Source organism: Manis javanica, chromosome 1 (assembly GCF_040802235.1).
Source record: "Manis javanica isolate MJ-LG chromosome 1, MJ_LKY, whole genome shotgun sequence".
In the NCBI taxonomy this organism is placed as follows: domain Eukaryota; kingdom Metazoa; phylum Chordata; class Mammalia; order Pholidota; family Manidae; genus Manis; species Manis javanica.
Genome location: NC_133156.1, coordinates 121,608,271 through 121,627,718, shown reverse-complemented (window position 1 = coordinate 121,627,718; position 19,448 = coordinate 121,608,271). Strand labels below are relative to the sequence as shown.

The 19,448-nt window shown below is 37.4% G+C and overlaps 1 protein-coding gene across 6 annotated transcripts in view; it reads right to left on the bottom strand.

Annotated features, from left to right (window-relative positions):
- Positions 1-19,448, bottom strand: part of CPLANE1 (ciliogenesis and planar polarity effector complex subunit 1) — a 197,196-nt gene that overhangs the window by 141,043 nt on the left and 36,705 nt on the right. For all 6 annotated transcript variants that reach the window (XM_073236992.1, XM_073236980.1, XM_073236989.1 and 3 more), the window contains 3 exons: positions 12,525-12,759; positions 11,319-11,458; positions 4,198-4,415 (listed from right to left, as the gene is read on the bottom strand). In XM_073236992.1, coding sequence (XP_073093093.1) covers positions 4,198-4,415; positions 11,319-11,458; positions 12,525-12,759 — 593 coding nt within the window. The remainder of the gene's footprint in view (positions 1-4,197; positions 4,416-11,318; positions 11,459-12,524; positions 12,760-19,448) is intronic.

The window sequence follows — 19,448 nt, the reverse complement described above, 5'->3', positions numbered from 1 at the left end:
CATACAGGCCTTGAAAGTAATGGACTCATCAAGGCCCTGTGAACTAGATGTTCATGTAACTGAAGATGGTTATGGATGGGGTCTTTGGCAGCGGCTTGAATAGACACGCCAAACTATTGGATTCTGGTCACAACTATGGAAAGGAGCAGAGGTATGGTACACCTTGATAGAGAAGCAACTGGCTGCTGTGTACCACGCATTGCTGGCTATGGAGCCCATTGCTAGAACAACTCCGACCAAGGTAATAACCACCTATCCCATCGTGGGGTGGGTGTGAGACTGGACCCAAAGGTCATGGAGTGGCATGGCACAGAGATCTATCTACACTGGCCAAATGGGGTGCATATTTACAGCAGTGCAGCATCCTCTCTACTAGCCCCTTAAGTGGAGAACTCCAATGCTTATTGGAACCAGTGACCTATACCAGTGGAAAGGAGGAAGAACTTGCTTTTCAGCCCTTGGTAGCTGAGACTCCTTACAGGAGGGAAAAGACCCTATGCCCAAAGATGCTTGGTACACAGACAGCTCCAGCCATGGGCAGCCCCCAAAGTGGAGGGCTGTAGCTTTTCATCCTAAGACTGAGACAATATGGATGGAGGATGGAGAGGGGAAGAGCAGTCAATGGGCTGAGTTGTGGGCTGTATGGCTCGTGATCACCCAAGCCCTCCCCCATAGTTGTCTGCACTGACAGGTGGGCCATCTATCAGGGCTTGACCCATGGCTACTGACATGATATCATGCCAACTGCATGGTTGGTCACTGGCCTCTTTGGAGGCAAGAGTTGTAGCAAGACCTATGGGCCTCTGGTCAGACTAAGACTGTTACTGTATATCATGTGAATGGCCATTTGCCTTTGGCATGCCCAGGGAATGATGAAGCAGACACACTGGCCCACGTACACTGGCTAGAAGGATACCTGCCTCTGATGTGGCCCAATGGCTGCACCAGCATTTGCTGCATGCGGGGCAAGAAACAATGTGGGCTGTAGCCCATCAGTGGGGCTTGCCATTGACCTTTGAAGAAATCAGCAAAGCCCGGAAGGAGTGCCTTGTGTGCTCTAAGAGGGATTTACACCGAGTCCCACAATAGTAAGGGGGCCAATAGTAAGAGGGACCAATATCCCTTGTCAGGTGGCAAATAGACTATATTGGGCCTCTGCCTATATCAGAAGGACACCAGTATGCCATGACTTATGTGGACACGGCTCCTGGACTATTGGTTGCTTTTCCTGCACATCTTGCAGATCAGCAAACCACCAAGAGGGGCCTGGAGCGTCTCTTTGCAGCCTATGGCCAGCCGCAGGTGATTGAGAGTGATCAGAGCACCCACTTTACTGGACATGCATTACAAGAAGAGGTACAGCAATTAGGAATAAAGTGGAAATTTCATGTACCATATCATCCTACCAGGGCAGGCATGATAGAGAGGTACAACAGTTTGTTGAAATCTGGTCTAAAGTTGGACACCAACAGTCTATGGGGTTGGTCAGTTCGCTTATGGATGGTGCTGCGGCATTTGAATGAGAAGCCACCTAAAGGAGCTTTGAGCCCTGTAGATATGCTCACACACCTTGCTGCCTCTCCTATACAATTGTACATCCGAACCAAAGAAGAGCTATTGAAGCCACGCTATGGCCAGCAGAGCAACATTCTGCTGCCAGACCCTACTGCATTAATCCCTGGAGACACTGAATGGACCTGGCCCTGGACATTTCTACACATGGACCAGCAATGGCTGGCCCTTCTGGCACCGTGGGGGAAAGGCCTGGAAGCTGGCCTTGTGTGTATTCCTGGAGTAACAGCTGAATGGCCCCCAACGGTCATGGTAGAGTACCCAAAACATCCAGGAGGTAAGAACATTTTGCAGGGAAGTTTTGTTTTATCTTTGCGGCCAGTGCATGTACCTCCCATAGCCCTATATATCGACCCATCTGTAACTCCCACAGGGAGGGGGTGAAAGTTTGGTATACTAGACCAGGACGAGATCTCATTCCTGCCACTGTTTTATCACAAAACCACTCTCTTGCATGTATCCTACCTGATGGACAAGATTTGCCTATGCTGGTGTCATTAAAACATGTATCTTATCCCCCGTAAGGTTATTTTTTCCTGCAGTCCTTGTGGTCTGAATGCGCCCCCTGGCTGCAGCTGCTGCATGATGATTGCTCTGAACCCTCAGCTACTGCCGGCCTATGGAATGGATGAGCCATGGACTTAATCTACGTAAGACTTTGAACTAGCTGAATCCTCCACCTTGAGGATTGTCATAATTTTATTGCTGTCGCTATTGTTATGTCATTAGTCTGGACACAATGCTCCAGCTTCCTTGCCCAGAGACCATTGCGGAAGAAGGGGAACACACAGATTGTAAGGTGAGATTTCTGGAGGGGTGGCCTGTGGGTAAAACTGTAACATTTCCAGAATATCTCGCCTGGTTTTAGCGCATTTGTATATCCTCAGGAGTGGAAAGAAGTTCATCTCCACATCAATGGGTAATTACCTGGGCAACTGAGGGTGTGTATGAACCTGAGAGTTTAAAGGGAGGGACCAGCTTGCTTGCTTGCTTGCTTCTGCAGGAGCAGAGGAAAGAGACAGCCCTGGACTGCAGCTTGTAAGCAATAAACAGGTTTTAAACTCTATTTCTCCCTTTGACTGATTTCAGTTTTTAGAGGTATTTTGCCCTGGGATTTCCTCTCCCCAGGCTTACACAGCTGATCCCATATCCCCAACTTACAGGGAAGTTACAGCTTAATTTACTGCCAAGTAGTACTTTGCATTATCGCTAGTCAAGGTGACTGATTCAAGGACAGGCAAGTGACCTAAAGTCATCTCATTAAAGTGGCTCTCAGTTTCCTTGCTTGGAATGCTGGAAGAAAAATACTTTTACAGCTTTTCTTTCCCCTTTTCCTCTCCCTCTGCACATGGACAAGGTAGCCTTAGAAGCTGCTGTTGGCCACTCTGCTCCCACAAAGGGAGCCAGCATAAATTGAAGCTCACACCTTACAAAACAAACTATAAAGAAAGAGCCCAAGTCTTTAGTAACATAACTGAGTCAGAAAGCTGTCCTACCACGAGGCTTTTCAATAATGTCAGCCAATTTTGACCAAGTTTTCTATTTCTACTTCCAACCTAAGAGGTTCTAACTGATACAGAGTGACATCTAGGACAAATCCTATCACTGAGAATTATTTTAACAAAAAATAATAAAATACTAAGGATAGTAACCACTAAAACTAGTATCAGCATAACATACCTCAAATACCTTAAATGCGATTTCTAATTTATAAACTAATATATTGAAGACTCAAATGTTAGGGGAAAGAATTAACTGAGAAATACCATGGACTACTTATTCCTTCCATTTGTAATATATTACACTTGAAGTATTAACAAATGGAATATTTTTAAACTATTGAAGCATAACCCTAACAAATGAGAATATAAAAACTCTAAAAATATAGAAAAAATTAGGTACAGATAGAAGTTGTTAATTCTAAAACAATAAGTAGTAAGAAACAATACTAGTATCACTTCAAAATACTAATCACATATTAAAATAATCTAAATGTAAGTAATATACATTAACATTTTCCAATATTAAAACCAGCTACTTGTAATGTTATTATTTTCAATAAGTGTAGAGGAAAAATTCCTGAGAGGATTACATTATTGCTATTTTTAAGAGAGAACTATCAAATGAATACTGCAGGATAAAAAGAATGACCTTTATAATCAAAGGAAAATCGTTCAAAAGAGGCAAAGAAAATGAGGTGAAAAAACAGATGAAATAATGTGTGTCTTCTAAATTCTGACATTCATTATTTTGTTACCCTAAACAAATGTCTATTTTTTTTAATCTGTATATAGAGGACTATCACTTAATTTTATTATTGTAATAATTTTACCATTTATTGAATGCTTACTATGTATCCTAGGCCTTAAGGTAAAAGCTTTTGCAGGATGTCTCATTTAATCCTGAGAATAATACTAGTAGAGGTGCTATCATCACCTGCATCTTACATCTAAGAAAACTTAAAATTGCAGTTTAGTATATTGCCCAAGATTATACACTTTAACACAATAATTGGAATCCAGAAGGTCTTCAGAGCTTGCATTTTTAACTTGATGATTATCAATTTGATTACTTTAAAAACTGGAAAACATCAACTTAAAATTAAAAATGAAGCACTAAGCTTACTTCACTAAGAACAGCTGGCTGAGGACAATATAATGGAGGAGCTGGAAGATACAGGCCGACTGGCACCAAGCCCCACAGTCTCTTACTGAAGTCCTTTGCAGAGTTAACCAGAAGCTGAAATGTCTCTGACAGAATATCTGCATCAGCCATTACTGCAGCTTTCAGGACTTCTTGCACTGAACCAAATAGTAGATTTGCATCTTCCTCTTCAATGGGATCTACCAAATACAAAATTAGGTAAGGTAGTTAAAATTTATGTTATACTTCTCATCCTATTTTGTAGGATAAAATTTCACATCTGAAAAAGCGGATCATCAAAAACATACTACTTGAGAAGCAAAACATCCAAACTTTCAGGTAGAAATTTAATAACTATTCTTACTTTAAGATTATAGGCAATCAGAACATAAGACTCTTTCCAAAATTATACAAGACACTACAAAAAGAACTATATAATAAAAATATTTGTTTAGTCCTGAGTCAAAAATAATTATGAAAAAATATTGATAGGAAAAAACAAATGTCAAGGAAGACACCAAAATAATACATTATGTGAAAGTGGTGGGAGAGTAATTTTTTTCTTAACAGTTGAAACCATATTGTATGACTATTTTGTATTTTTCTGTTTTTTTACCTTCATATAGAATATGTGTATAGAATATAGTATAGAATATAATATAAAAATACTCATGTATTGACTTTTCATCCTTGTCTGATGCTAACATTTTAGCTATATTCAATTTATAGATTTTTTTAAAAATAAAATGTTACAGATATAGCTGAAATTGCTTATGGACCAATCATATTCCACTCCCTCTCTCTAGAGGCAGCCTCTATAGAGAACTGGAGTGGATATATTGGAACTCCCATTAGACACATAGTGGGTCCCTATTCTATACTCTATGAAACTTAAATTCTGTTTCATATTTTTCAGCTCCTTCCTTTATATCTATTTTGTATGTATTTATTTCTTCACTATGTATTATGTGTTTGTGTGTGTATAGAGAAAAAGAAAGAATTCAATTTCATTTTCTAGTTCAGCTGTGCAATCTTTGCTCTTTAAGTAGCCCTCTAACTGTTGGAAAATCAAAGTGCCTGCCTTCCTTTTCTAATTCAAATATGCAGTTACTGACCATTGTGTTTTAACCATCTGCTGAATTTTGTTTTTAAATCAGTTTACTGAGATAAAACTTACATACAGTAAAATCTTCCTTTTTAATAATTCAATGCATGAGTTCTGACAAATCTATACACTCTTGTCAGAACATTTCCATCACGCCAAAAACGTTCTCTTATACCCACCCCTTTGTTGTCAATTCCCCCCTTCTGCCAGGTACTACTGATCTGTTTTCTGTCCTTATAGTATTGGTTTTTATAAAATGTCACATAACTCATACAGTAGTCTTTGCAATTCATCCATGTTATTAAATGTTATTGTTTATAATTCCATTGTACAGATATATTGCCATTTGTTTATCCACTCACAAGTTTATAGGCATTTGGATTGTTTCAAGTTTTTGGCTATTATGAAAATGCTGCTGTGAACATTCATATACATGTCCTTGGACCTGTTTTTATTTTCCTTGGGTAAATACCAAGGAGTAGAATCCACTAAGTTTTTATTTCCTCTTTGTTTCTGACTGCTGGCAATTTCCTTTATGTTCTTTAAAGCTTAGCCTTTAAATGTGTATTTTTATGTTTTCTCTAAAAATACATTTTATCAATGTATTTAATAAAGGAGAATTTTCAGATCATCTAAAGTAATACACTGCCAGAACTGGAAGTTCAAACTGAGAATTTTGTAGTCCTTTTTTCAAAAAGAACTTTCACATAGCTATACATCTTTTCATCTTTAAAAAAAAATTACTTGATAGAAAATAATCCACAAAAAACCTTTCAATCACATATCCAAATATTGTGAGTCTTTCTGCAAAAGAACTTATAACTAATAGATTCTAGGAATCTAGAGTTAGAATTCTCACTCCTTCATGGACACAAGCACTAATAAAACTAAAGCGTTCCATAGCAGTCCTGGTTTTATCATGAACCATACAAACTTAAAGAACTGATTTAATTACTTTTTGTCTAAATTTCTTCTTTTATAAAAGAGACAAACTTTATAGGTCTCTTGGGCAAATCCATGTAATACATGGAATATTATTTTTAATTTTGTAATACCACTCTAAAGTTATCAAATTAAAAATAAAAACCACCTCTATGACATGCACTAGATGAGAGCTGAAATAAATCCTTCCAAGTACCCTACTGTGTACTGTGTCTGACATTCTATGATTCTGTGATTGCCAAAGAAAATATCCAACTGAGGCAAAAATGCAAATAGTATGTAAGTATGCAAAGGTATGTAAAGTCAAAATAGCATTCAGTTATTGACCATCATGTTTTAAGCTGGCATTGGTTTTGGATCTGTCCAAAATTAAGAATAAATACCATAGGAGGTTGGGAAAAAAGATGAGGGCGTGAGAAGTGAGGCAGAAACATCCTCACAAAACCACACATAAAGTGAAATACAGCAAACACAACTAATCCTAAAACAGCAAACCGAAGACTGGGGAAAAGAGAAGACCTCACAGAAAAGGGTAAAGTAGCAAACTGCGATCAAGCAGGAACCAAGCCCTCTCACAACCCCAGCTCACAGGCAAAAGTAGAGAAATGGAGCAGGGACGGAATAGAAGCCCAAGACTGCTACACACCCACCCCTGGAGATCTGCTATGGGAGCACAAACCCACATTACATGGTATTCTGGAAAGTAGTGGGATTGGAAAGGAAAGACAGGCAGAATACTCAGAGAGAATGAGATTATAGGTGCTTGTGGAGAACAGGTACCCACAACTGGCTGCTCTGGAACAAAAGGAAGGCAGGCACTTTGAAAGACTTTCCAACAGTTAGAGGGCTACTAAAGGAGCAAAGAGTACACAATGCTTGCTACTCTGAAGAAAGGACAAGTTGACAAAATCGTCCTGGCACACTCAGCTCAGCAGGTAGGGAACATTCAAGAGCTTCAGAAGCTCTACCCCCTGGCTGGCAATGCAGCACTGAGGCCCCCCACTATGATAAGCAGCCTGCTGCTCCTTCCTCCAGGCAGGCACTGCTTCACATACCTGCTGCCCCAGCCGTCGCACCAGTCAAGCCCCTCCATAGGACATAATGCAGAGGTTCCTCCATGCATGCTTAGCCCATTGGCCCTGGCCATGAAGACAGGCAAAGCAGCTGGGAAGCAGAAAAGAGCTCTTTCCTCCCAGCAGGTGTCGGTACCACTCACCTGCGACCCTACTATTGTCCCAGGTGCTGAGTAGCTCCAGAGAGTAGAGCTTCTGGGCACTAGAGGGCACTGACTACACAAAGTTATTATTCCATAGTAATCACTAGAAATATGAAACAGCAAAAAAAATTTTGTACAAACAAGAATCCCACAAATACCAGAAAGAGGGGTAAGCAAAACTGAAATCACCAACCTTCTTCATAAAGTTTTCAAAATAAAAATCACAAACATGCTCACAGAGTTACAGAGGAATAGTCAAGATCCAGGGAGGACTTCAAGAAAGAGAAACTTTGAAAAATGTATTATCTGAAGTGAAACATACAATGGAGGGATTTAAAAGTAGATTAGATGAGTTAGAGGAGATGGTAAATGGAATAGAAATTAAATAACAGGAAAACAAAGAAGCTGAGGCACAGAGACAAAAAAGGATCTCTAGGAATGAAAGAATAATGAGAGAACTGTGTGACCAATCCAAACAGAAAACTATTTGCATTTAAGGGTACCAGAAGAAGAAGGGAGAGAAAAAGGGATAGAAAGTATCTTTGAGAAAATAATTGCTGAAAACTTCCCCAAATATGGGAAAGGAAATAGTCTCTCAGGCTATGGAAGTGTGCAAATCTCCCAACACAAGGGATGCAAGGAAGACAAAACCAAGACATAATAATTAAAATGGCAAAGATCAAGGACAAGGACAGGGTATGAAAAGCAGCCACACAGAGAAAAGATCACACACAAAGGAAAACCCATCAGGCTATCATCAGACTTCTCAGCAGAAACCTTACAGACCAGAAGAGAGTGGCATGATATACTCAATGCAATGAAACAAAAGAGCCTTGAAACAAGAATACTCTACCCAGCAAGATCATCACTTAAATTTGAAAGACGGATTAAATACATTCCAGATAAGGAAAAGCTGAGGGAATTTACCTCCCACAAACTATCTCTATGGTATATTTTAAAGGGACTGCATGGAAGTATTCCTAAGGATAAACAGCTGTTACCAGAGAAAATAAAACCACAGTAAAAGAAGTAGACCAATTAATTACTAACCAAATGCAAAATTAAATCAGCTAACCACAAAGTCAGTCAAGGGATACACAAGAGTACAGAATATGATACATAACATATAAAGAGTAGAAGAGGAAGAAAAAGAATGGAGAAAAAAAAATCTTCAGATTGTGTTTATAAGAGCAGAATAAGTGAGTTAAGTTAGACTGTTAGATAGTAAAGAAGCTGCACTTAAGCCTTTGGAAACCATGAATCTAAAGCCTGCAATGGCAATAAGTACATATCTATCGATAATCACCCTAAATGTAAATGGACTGAATGCACCAATCAAAAGACATAGAGTTACAGAATGGATAAAAATATAAGACCCATCTATATGCTCCAACAAGAGACTCACTACAAACTCAAAGACATACACAGATTAAAAGTGAAGGGATGGAAAAAGATATTTCATGCAACTAATAGGGAGAAAAAAGCAGGAGCTGCAATACTTGTATCAGACAAAATAGACTTCATAAAAAACAAGAGACAAAAAAAGGACATTACATAATGATAAAGGGGTCAGTCCAACAAGAGGATATAATCATTACAAATATCTATACACCCAATAAAAGAGCACCTACATATGTGAAACAAATACTAACAGAATTAAAGGGGAAACAGAATGCAATGCATTCATTTTAGGAGACTTCAACACACCACTCATTACAAAGGACAAATCAGACAGAAAATAAAGAGACAAAGGCACTGAACAATGCATTGGAACAGATGGACCCAACATATATCTATAGAACACTCTAACCAAAAGCAGCAGGATACACATTCTTCTCAAGAACACATGGAACATTTTCAAGAATAGATCATGTACTAGACAGAAAAAGAGCCTCAGTAAATTCAGAAAGATTGAAATTGTGAAAACCAGCATTGTAGGCCACAAAGGTATGGAACTAGAAGTAAATTATGCAAAGAAAATAAAAATGCCCACAAACATGGAGGCTTAACACAGGCTCCTAAATAATCAATGGATTAATGGCCAAATAAAAACAGAGATCAATCAACATATGGAGACAAATGAAAACAACAACTCAACAGTCCAAAACCTGTGAAATGCAGTGAAGGCAGTTCTAAGAGGATAGTATATTGCAATACAGGCTTACCTCAAGAAACAAGAACAATCCCAAATGAACAGTCTAAACTCACAATTAATGAAACTGGAAAAAGAATGAAAAATGAGGTCTGAAGTCAGTAGAAGGAGGGACATAATAAAGTTCAGAGAAGAAATAAACAAAATAGAGAAGAATAAAACAATAGAAAGAATCAATGAAACCAGGAGCTGGTTCTTTGAGAAAATAAACAAAATAGATACACTCCTTGCCAGACTTATAAAGAAAAAAAGAGTCTACACACATAAAAGAATTAGAAATGAAAAAGGAAAAATCACTGAGGACACCACAGAAATAAAAAAGAATTATTAGAGAATACTATGAAAAATTATATGCTAACAAATTGGATAACCTAGAAGAAACTGACAACTCTCTAGAAAAATATAACCTTTCAAGACTGACCCAGGAAGAAACAGAAAATCTGAACACACCAATTATCAGCAATGAAATCAAACTGGTAATCAAAAAACTAACTACCTAAGAACAACTCCTGGTGGCTTCACCGCTGAATTTTATCAAACATTTAGAGAAAATCTAATACCCATCCTCCTTAAAGTTTTACAGAAAGTAGAAGAGGAGGGAATACTTCCAAACTCATTCTGAGGCCAGCATCACTCTAATACCAAAGTCAGACAAAGACACCAGAAAAAAAGAGAATTACAGACCAATATCCCTGATGAACATAGATGCAAAAATACTCAATAAAATATTAGGAAAACAAATTCAAAAATACATTCAAAAGATCATCTATCATGATATGATCAAGTGCAATTTATTCCAGGGATGCAAGGACAGTTACAATATTCAAAACTCCATTAACATCAACCACCACATCAACAAAAAGAACAAAAATCACATAATCATCTCAATAGATGATGAAAAAGCATTTGAAAAAATTCAATATCCATTCACAATAAAAACTCTCAACAAAATGGGTATAGAGGGCAAGTACCTCAACATAATAAAGGTTTATATCTGGACTCTCTATTCTTTGTGCCAGTACCAAATTGTCTTGATTACTGTGACTTTGTAGTAGAGCTTGAAGTTTGGGAGTGTAATACCCCTTGCTTTATTCTTCCTTATCAGGATTGCTTTGGCTATTCAGGGTCTTTTGTGGTTCCATATGAATTTTGGAACTATTTGCTCTAGTTTCTTGAAGAATGGTGTCAGTATTTTGATACAGATTGCATTGAATATGTATGTTGCTTTGAATATGTATGTTTAGGCAAGATGGCCTAAAGATTTAACCCAAAAATGGACTAATGGTTACCAAAGGGAAGGTGTTGGGAAGGGTGGGGAGGGAGAACAGGATTAAGGGGCATTATAATCAGCACACACAATATGTTAGGTCACGGGGAAGGCAGTATAGCACAGAGAACACAAGTAATGACTCTATAGCATCTTACTGAGATGATGGACAGTGGTTGCAATGGGTGTGTAGGGGGTACTTTATAATATGGGTGAATGTTGAAACTACAATGTTGCTCATGTGAAACCTTCATGAGATTCTATATCAATGATGCCCTAATAAAAAAAAAGAAAGAATAAATAGTATAAACTTACTTCAAAGTGTTAATATATTTGTAAGTATTTACAAATTTTTATAACACCCATAAGATTTGTGTTAATTAAGGTGATACACATGTCAGACCATATGTAGGTAACACACCTGTAAACTGTTTGTATTTTGAGCCCATTTCATTTTTTGCTTCCAAAGAGGCTGGCTGACCTAAAAAATACTGCAGTTTTTCCTGGAAAATCTCTGCTGGAGTCATATTTAATGGTAGATTTATACCCTTTTTCTTAGACCTGAAATCACATCAAATTAGGGGAAATGAATCCAAATTCTGAAAAAAGGAAATATTAACACATCAAGAACTAAACATAAATTTTTAAGAAACAGTGAAATTCACTTTATTCATCCTATATTTAGAAAAGAAATAATCAATGATATATTGTAATAAGGAGAACATTAAGGCTTGCGATGATTAGGTAATAATGTACCTCACCATCCTTATTTCCCACTGCTGCCCTACATATATAGTCAATACAAACTGAAACAAACTTGTTTTTTACCATATGCCTTTACTCATTTTTGGAATGTTCTCTCTACCTATAGTTACTCAATTTGTAAGATCCTGTCTTCCCTTCAATGCCCACCTCAAATAAATGGTATCTCCTACATAAAGTACTTCCTGTCCTTTACCCACCTGATATTCTTGCTCTCCCCACTGTACCATTGGCACTTTTGTTACCACACTATGCCAATTATAATAATGTTTTGTCCTATTTTCTCTATTAAACTATAAATGCCTTAAGTATAGAAACTATATGCCATTTAAGTTTATATCCACTAAGATACCTGACATAGAGCTTGGTACAGAGAAGCTACTCAACAAATATATGTTGAGTTAGTGGCTTGAAAAATATAAAAGACATAGCAATACCATATTCAAAAAAGTTAAAATACAGAAATTAATTTGATTAGTTTAAAACTCAAATCCTATTTGGGATAGACAAACTCTCCCACTGATTATAAGCTCTTTGAGGACATTACTAACAAATGTGCTAAATGAACATTTTAACACGAAAAGCCTGCTGAGCTATGTAAAACAGTAGCCACTAGCCACATATAGCAATTTAAACTTAATTAAAATTAGACTGAAAACTCAGTTTCTTGGTCTTACTAGTCACATCTCAAGAGCTCAACAGTACATGTGACTAGTAGCTACTATACTTCCATTACTGAAGAAAGTTCTAGTGGACAATGCTGAACTAAGGATTCCACAAAATGTGTAAATGCCAGCAATGAAAGAAATAAAAAACACTTTAGATGATATTATACTAATTCTAAAATTTACCTCAAAATACAGACCTTGTAAAACTGCTGTCATGTTTACAGAACAGTTGGAAGGCCACACCAATTGAAACAGATGTCTTCCAGTCTCCAAGTTTATATGCCAACCATACAGCCTCTGGAATGAGGCCACCAATAAGTAATAGTTCAAGGGCATATTCAACTGTCCACACAGTAGACAGATTCTGATCTCGAACAACACTGGACACCTTAGAGTGTTGTAGAGGAATAAGTCGAAGGGACTGTTCTGTGACTAAATTAAAGAAAAGTGCATATAGTTACACATCAGAAATCATGCCTCCTTACATGGATACATCTGTTCAATCATTATTTTCTACACAAAACCACAACAAGAAATGTACATACAAAATGGGCTAAAATAACACTTAGCATACACTCTAAAACTATTTTTTTTTAACACTCAAGAATGTGCCTCATTGATGGGTCATGAAGCACATGCAAGCAACTCTTAAAACATGAAACAGAGTAGAAATAGAAAAGAGGAGACAATATCAGAGTACATTACACAAAATAACAGTAAATAATAGTTTAATGAAAGTTTTGAATCAGATAATAAAAACATACATATACTTACTTAAATGTATTCAGTCATAGGGTACAATTTACTATGGGCTACTCTGAAATACATCTCTATTTCTCCTACTAAATTATGAAATTTGGAGAGCAGTGATTGCATTTACCTAATCTTTCATTCCTCATAGCATCATGCAATAAAAAACTAACTAGAGGTAATATTCAAGCATTATGTGTTCAATATATTAAGGTTTATAAGAAAGTAGAAAAGTGTGATTTTTCAACAATCCTGAATAAATGACAAGATTTCAGTATGATCTGAGATTAAATATAAAGGGTATAATTCTTTTCAGCCATCTGTACTTTTCCCTAATTAGAGCAATTGAATAAGAATCTTGAAAATACAATGATAGGACTGTTATTTAAACAAAAACAAAACCATATTGCTATGATTTGGACTCCCTCCTTCAAAATAAAACTGGAAGATGGTTCAAAATAAAACTGGGTTTCTGCTCCTTGAAATGATTAGTCTCTCACATAACCTACATATGCCATGCCCACAGCAAGCACTAACATATTAGCTCTTTGACAAACACATCTGGATAGAAACTAAAAATTTTGTCAATCACTTCAATGTTTGACTCTACATAGGCAAAAGGCAGGAGATTGACTAAATTTTAACAATTTTCTTTAGTCACTATGAGCAAGGCACTGTACTATTATTAGAAGAACCTGAACAATAAAGGTTCTGAAACTTTTATTGCTCTCATAATCACACCAAATAAGCAATTCAAATCCCCAATACATTCTGACACTACTTCTGATTAGATTCCCATGAAATATATCCTATAAGTCAAGCCTAATTTCAAATTATAGAAATTAAAGGATATAGACAAAGTTTTAGGTATTTAAATTTTCAATAATCAGTCTCAAGCATGGGAAAAGAAGAAAAGATTTTCCTACCCTCACCTTGCACTGGAAAACTATTTACATAGGAAATGAAAAGATGTGTCTCTGCACAGAGAACGCAAGTAGTGACTCTGTGGCATCTTGCCACACTGATGGACAGTGACTGCAGTGGTGGGTCTAGGGAGGAATCGACAATATAAGTGAATGTAATAACCACAATATTGCTCATGTGAAACCTTCATAAGACTGTATATCAATGATACCTTAATAAAAAAAAAATGTGTCTCAGCATTTATGAATGTTTATGAATTTGTCCAGAAACAATTAAATAATTCTATCACCTTTTATCCTAGAGTGTGATAAATATCAGTCTTCCTTATGTATGTAAAGTGATCTGTAAATATAAAGATCATGAGCAAACAGCAAAAGACCTATAAACATTGTAGGGTCAGAAAGACAAAAAATTGAGACAAATATTCTAAGTACCAGGATTTTATCTTTTTAAGAATATTTTTCTAAAAACCACATGAAATACTACCTCTCCTCTTCAGTGAAACAATATAGATTAAGTAAGTATACAATTTGTCAGAAATGATACTACCAAAAACAGGCAACACAAGTGACAAACACCTGGTTGTGACAAAAAAAGAGTTTAAATATAAAATAACTGTAATAATAATATAAGATGTGCATAGAAATAATCAATATACACATCTGAGAGTATTGGAAGCAAGTAAAAAGGTGAGAAAAAGGGAGGAGACAAGATGGCGTGTGAGTAGAGCACCAGAAATCTCCCAAAAACATATATATTTTTGAAAATACAACAAATACAACTATTCTGAAAAGAGAGACCAGAAGATACAGAAAAACAGCCAGACTACATCTACACCTGCAAGAACCCAGCGCCTCACGAAGGGGGTAAGATACAAGCCGCAGCCTGGCAGGACCTGAGCGCCCCTCACCCCAGCTTCCGGTGGGAGGAGAGAAGTCAGAGCGGGGAGGGAGAGGGAGCTCAGGACTGCTAAATACCCAGCCCTAGCCTTCACACCAGAGCGCAGACACACAGTGTGTAGTGTGCTGGATGCTAGGGAAACAGGACAAAATCTGCCAGCGGGTACCCACAGCTGGCGCCCCTGGGACAAAGAAAAGAGAGTGCTTTTTGAAAGTCTTAAAGGGACAGGGACCCCACAGCTGGACGGAAGCATCCTGGCACAATCAGTTCAGGAGCTGGGAACCCGGGGAACTCCAGGCACCCTAACACCCTGGGTGGCAGTGCAGCTCCAAGGCCCCTCATGGCAATAAACACCCTCATGCCCATTCCCGCTCTGGCACGGACCTGCCATAGCGGAGCGGCAGCCTGAGAATGGCCACACCCACAGCAAGCAGGCACGGAGTGTCCTTCACAGCAGCCGGACAAGAATCACAAACCCCATCTGCATGCAACTGCCCAGCACAAGCCACTAGAGGTTGCCATTCTCCGAGGACAGGAAGGCCACAAACTATCAAGAAGGGACGTTCTCCCAGCTGACACGTGCCAACTACCCAAAATTATCTCTATTGCCATGAAAAGGCAGAAGAATTTAATACAGACCAGATTAACCCAGACAGTCTCCCCTGAAAAGGAATCTGGGGAGGAAGACCTAACCAATCCTGAAAAAGAATTTAAAATTAAGGTCGTAACCATGCTGATGGATGTGCAGAGAAATATGCAAGAGCTAAGGAGGGAGAATACAGAAGACAAACTCTGGAAGGATTTAAAAGCAAAATGGATGAGATGCAAGAGGCCATTGAAGGATTAGAAACCAGAGAACAGGAACGCATAGAAGCTGACGCAGAGAGAGATAAAAGGATCTCCAAGAATGAAACAATATTAAGAGAACTGTGTGACCAATCCAAAAGGAACAATATCCGAATTATAGGAGTACCAGAAGAAGAAGAGAGAGAAAAAGGGATAGAAAGTGTATTTGAAGAAATGATTGCTGAAAACCTCCCCAAACTGGGGGAGGAAATAGTTGCTCAGACCACAGAAGTACACAGAACTCTCAACAGAAAGGACCCAAAGAGGACAACACCAATACACATAATAATCAAAATGGCAAAGCTCAAGGACAAGGACAGAATTTTAAAGGCAGCTAAAGAGAGAAAAAAGGTCACCTACAAAGGAAAACCCATTAGGCTATGATCAGACTTCTCAACAGAAACCTTACAGACCAGAAGAGAATGACATGATACATTTAATGCAATGAAACAGAAGGGCCTTGAACCAAGAATACTGTATCCAGCATGATTATCATTTAAATATGAAGGAGGGATTAAACAATTCCCAGACAAGCAAAAGTTGAGGGAATTTGCCTCCCACAAACCACCTGTATAGGGTATTTTAGAGGGACTGCTCTACACAGGAGGACTACTAAGGCTAAATAGATGTCACCAGAGAAAATAAAATCATAGCAAAGAAAGCAGACCAAGCAAATGCTAACTAAAGGCAAAAATTAAAATCAACTACCCACAAAACCAGTCAAAGGAAACACAAAAGAGCACAGAATAAAACACCCAACATATGAAGAATAGAGATGAAGGAATAAGAAGGGAAAGAAATAAAGAATCATCAGACAGTGTTTATAATAGCTCAATAAGTGACTTAAGATAGACAGAAAGATACTAAAGAAGCTAACCTTGAACCTTTGGTAACCACGAATCTAAAGCCTGCAATGGCAATAAGTACATATCTTTCAATAATCACCCTGAATGCAAATGGACTGAATGCACCAATCAAAAGACACAGAGTAATGGAATAGATAAAAAAAGCAAGACCCATCTATATGTTGCTTACAAGAGACTAATCTCATACCCAAAGATATGCACAGACTAAAAGACAATAGATGGAAAAAGGAGAAAAGAGCAGACTAAAGACACAATAGATGGAACAAGGAGAAAAGAGCAGGTATCAGACAAAATAGACGTCAAAACAAAGACAGTAACAAGAGATAAAGAAGGACATTACATAATGATAAAGGGCTCAGTCCAACAAGAGGATATAACCATTAAAAATATGTATGCACCCAAGTTGTAGCACCCCAAAATCTCATGACTATAGACTATCTATGGTTAAAAGAACATAAGGGATGTGAACAGATCCCAGAAATGGGCTGCTTTAATTTGTCTGATGGTTCAAGTACAGTTGGAAAATATCCATCATATCATAGATAAATTTTCACAAATGCCTAGGGTGCCTAAATGGTTTTCTTGGCTTCACTGGAGATGGCTGGTAATTATAGATTTGCTTTGTTTATGTCACCGTATTCCTATTATGTTAATATGTGTGTGCAAATTAGTTAGTAGTTTAAAACCTATACATACTTAAGGTACTATACAAGAAGATATGTCAAAGAAATAATCAATCCTCCCAAGTTTCCTTCATATGCTACATCTATAGCTTTTCTTCTTCCTTCCTAATTACAAACCTTAAATAGAATTCGTGCCTCATATCGAATTTACCGAGTATCATAATTCCTCCAGGTGGTAAAGATACCTCGAGACAAGTGCTGGGCTTAGAAGCCACAGGGCATAAATCTGCAAAGAAGTAAAAAGCTAACCTTTTCAAACAATATGGCTTCTCTCTCACTTACCAACTTTACATTTCCCTGTATGGCCCCGGAAGATGACTGGTTAGCCAGAGACGGGTAAGATTCCTCAAGGGAGGAACAACCTAAGACAGGCACAGTCGCAGGGGGGCCATCAGGTGAGAATTTGGGGATCAACAGAGGTGAGGCTCAGAACCTCACCCCCCCTGCTTTGAGAGAAATCTTCTGCATCCGTGGATGTCTTGCTGCCCTTGTCTAGCCTGGATTAATACTTAGTCCATAGGCACACACCTGATCATCTGATCATCTACATTTGCCTTCTTACAGCACTAAACTATGTTTTCTACCTTTATCTTGCATCTACCTACCACTTCAGCATTTTATTAAAAATAAAAATAATAATAATAATAGGAGAAATGTGGGATCAACATATAAATCAAGTACAAAAATCAAATGAATATTCATATTTGACCTGATGGTTTATAGGTCATATTGCATGATCAAAACCGAAAGTTTCTGTGATGAATGCCCTTGTACTGTTCACCATGTAAGAATTTATTCACTCTGTAAGAATTCGTTCACCATGTAAGAACTTGTTCGTTATGCTTCAGAAGATTGGAGACTGACGAGAATTAGGCTTGAGATGGATTAATGATTGTACATTGAGCATTGACCCCCCTATACTGAATTTTATTGTTGTTAACAACCATTTGATCAATAAATATGAGAGATGCCCTCTCAAAAAAAAAAAAAAATATCTTCAATGTCCATGTTTTAAAACATTTACCACATATATTCTTATCTGTAAATAGTAAATAATATTGCTTTGAGCATTTTAAATTTTATACAAATGGTATTTACTGTATATGTCCCTTTGCAAATTAAAATAATTACCCCTGGTTTTGAAAAAAAAAAAAATATGTATGCACCCAACACAGGAGCACCAGCATATGTGAAACAAATACTAACAGCATTAAAGGAGGAAATAGAATGCAATGCACTCATTTTAGGAGACTTCAACACACCACTCACTCCAAAGGATAGATACACCAGACAGAAAATAAGTTAAGGACACAGAGGCACTGAACAACACACTAGAACAGATGGACCTAATAGACATCTATAGAACTCTACATCCAAAAGAAACAGGATACACATTCTTCTCAAGTACACATGGAACATTCTCCAGAATAGATCACATACTAGGCCACAAAAAGAGCTTCAGTAAATTCAAAAACATTGAAATTCTACCAACCAACTTTTCAGACACAAAGGTATAAAACTAGAAATAAATTCTACAAAAGAAAATAAAAAGGCCCACAATCACATGGAGGCATAACAGCATGCTCCTAAATAATCAATGGATCAATGACCAAATTAAAATGGAGATCCAGCAATATATGGAAACAAATGACAACAATAACACAAAGCCCCAACTTCTGTGGGACACAGCAAAAGCAGTCTTGACAGGAAAGTATATAGCAATTCAGGCATAATTAAAGAAGGAAGAACAAACCCAAATGAATAGTCTAACGTCCCAATTATCTAAATTGGAAAAAGAAGAACAAATGAGCCCTAAAGTCAGCAGAAGGAGGGACATAATAAAGATCATAGAAAAAATAAATAAAATTGAGAAGAATAAAACAATAGAAAAAATAAATGAAATCAAGAGCTGGATCTCTGAGAAAATAAACAAAATAGATAAGCCTCTAGCCAGACTTATTAAGAGAAAAAGAGAATCAACACACATCAACAGAATCAGAAATGAGAAAGGAAAAATCACGATGGACCCCACAGAAATACAGAGAATTTTAGAGAATACTATGAAAACCTATATGCTAACAAGCTGGAAAACCTAGAAGAAATGGACAACTTCCTAGAAAAATACAACCTTCCAAGACGGACCAAGGAAGAA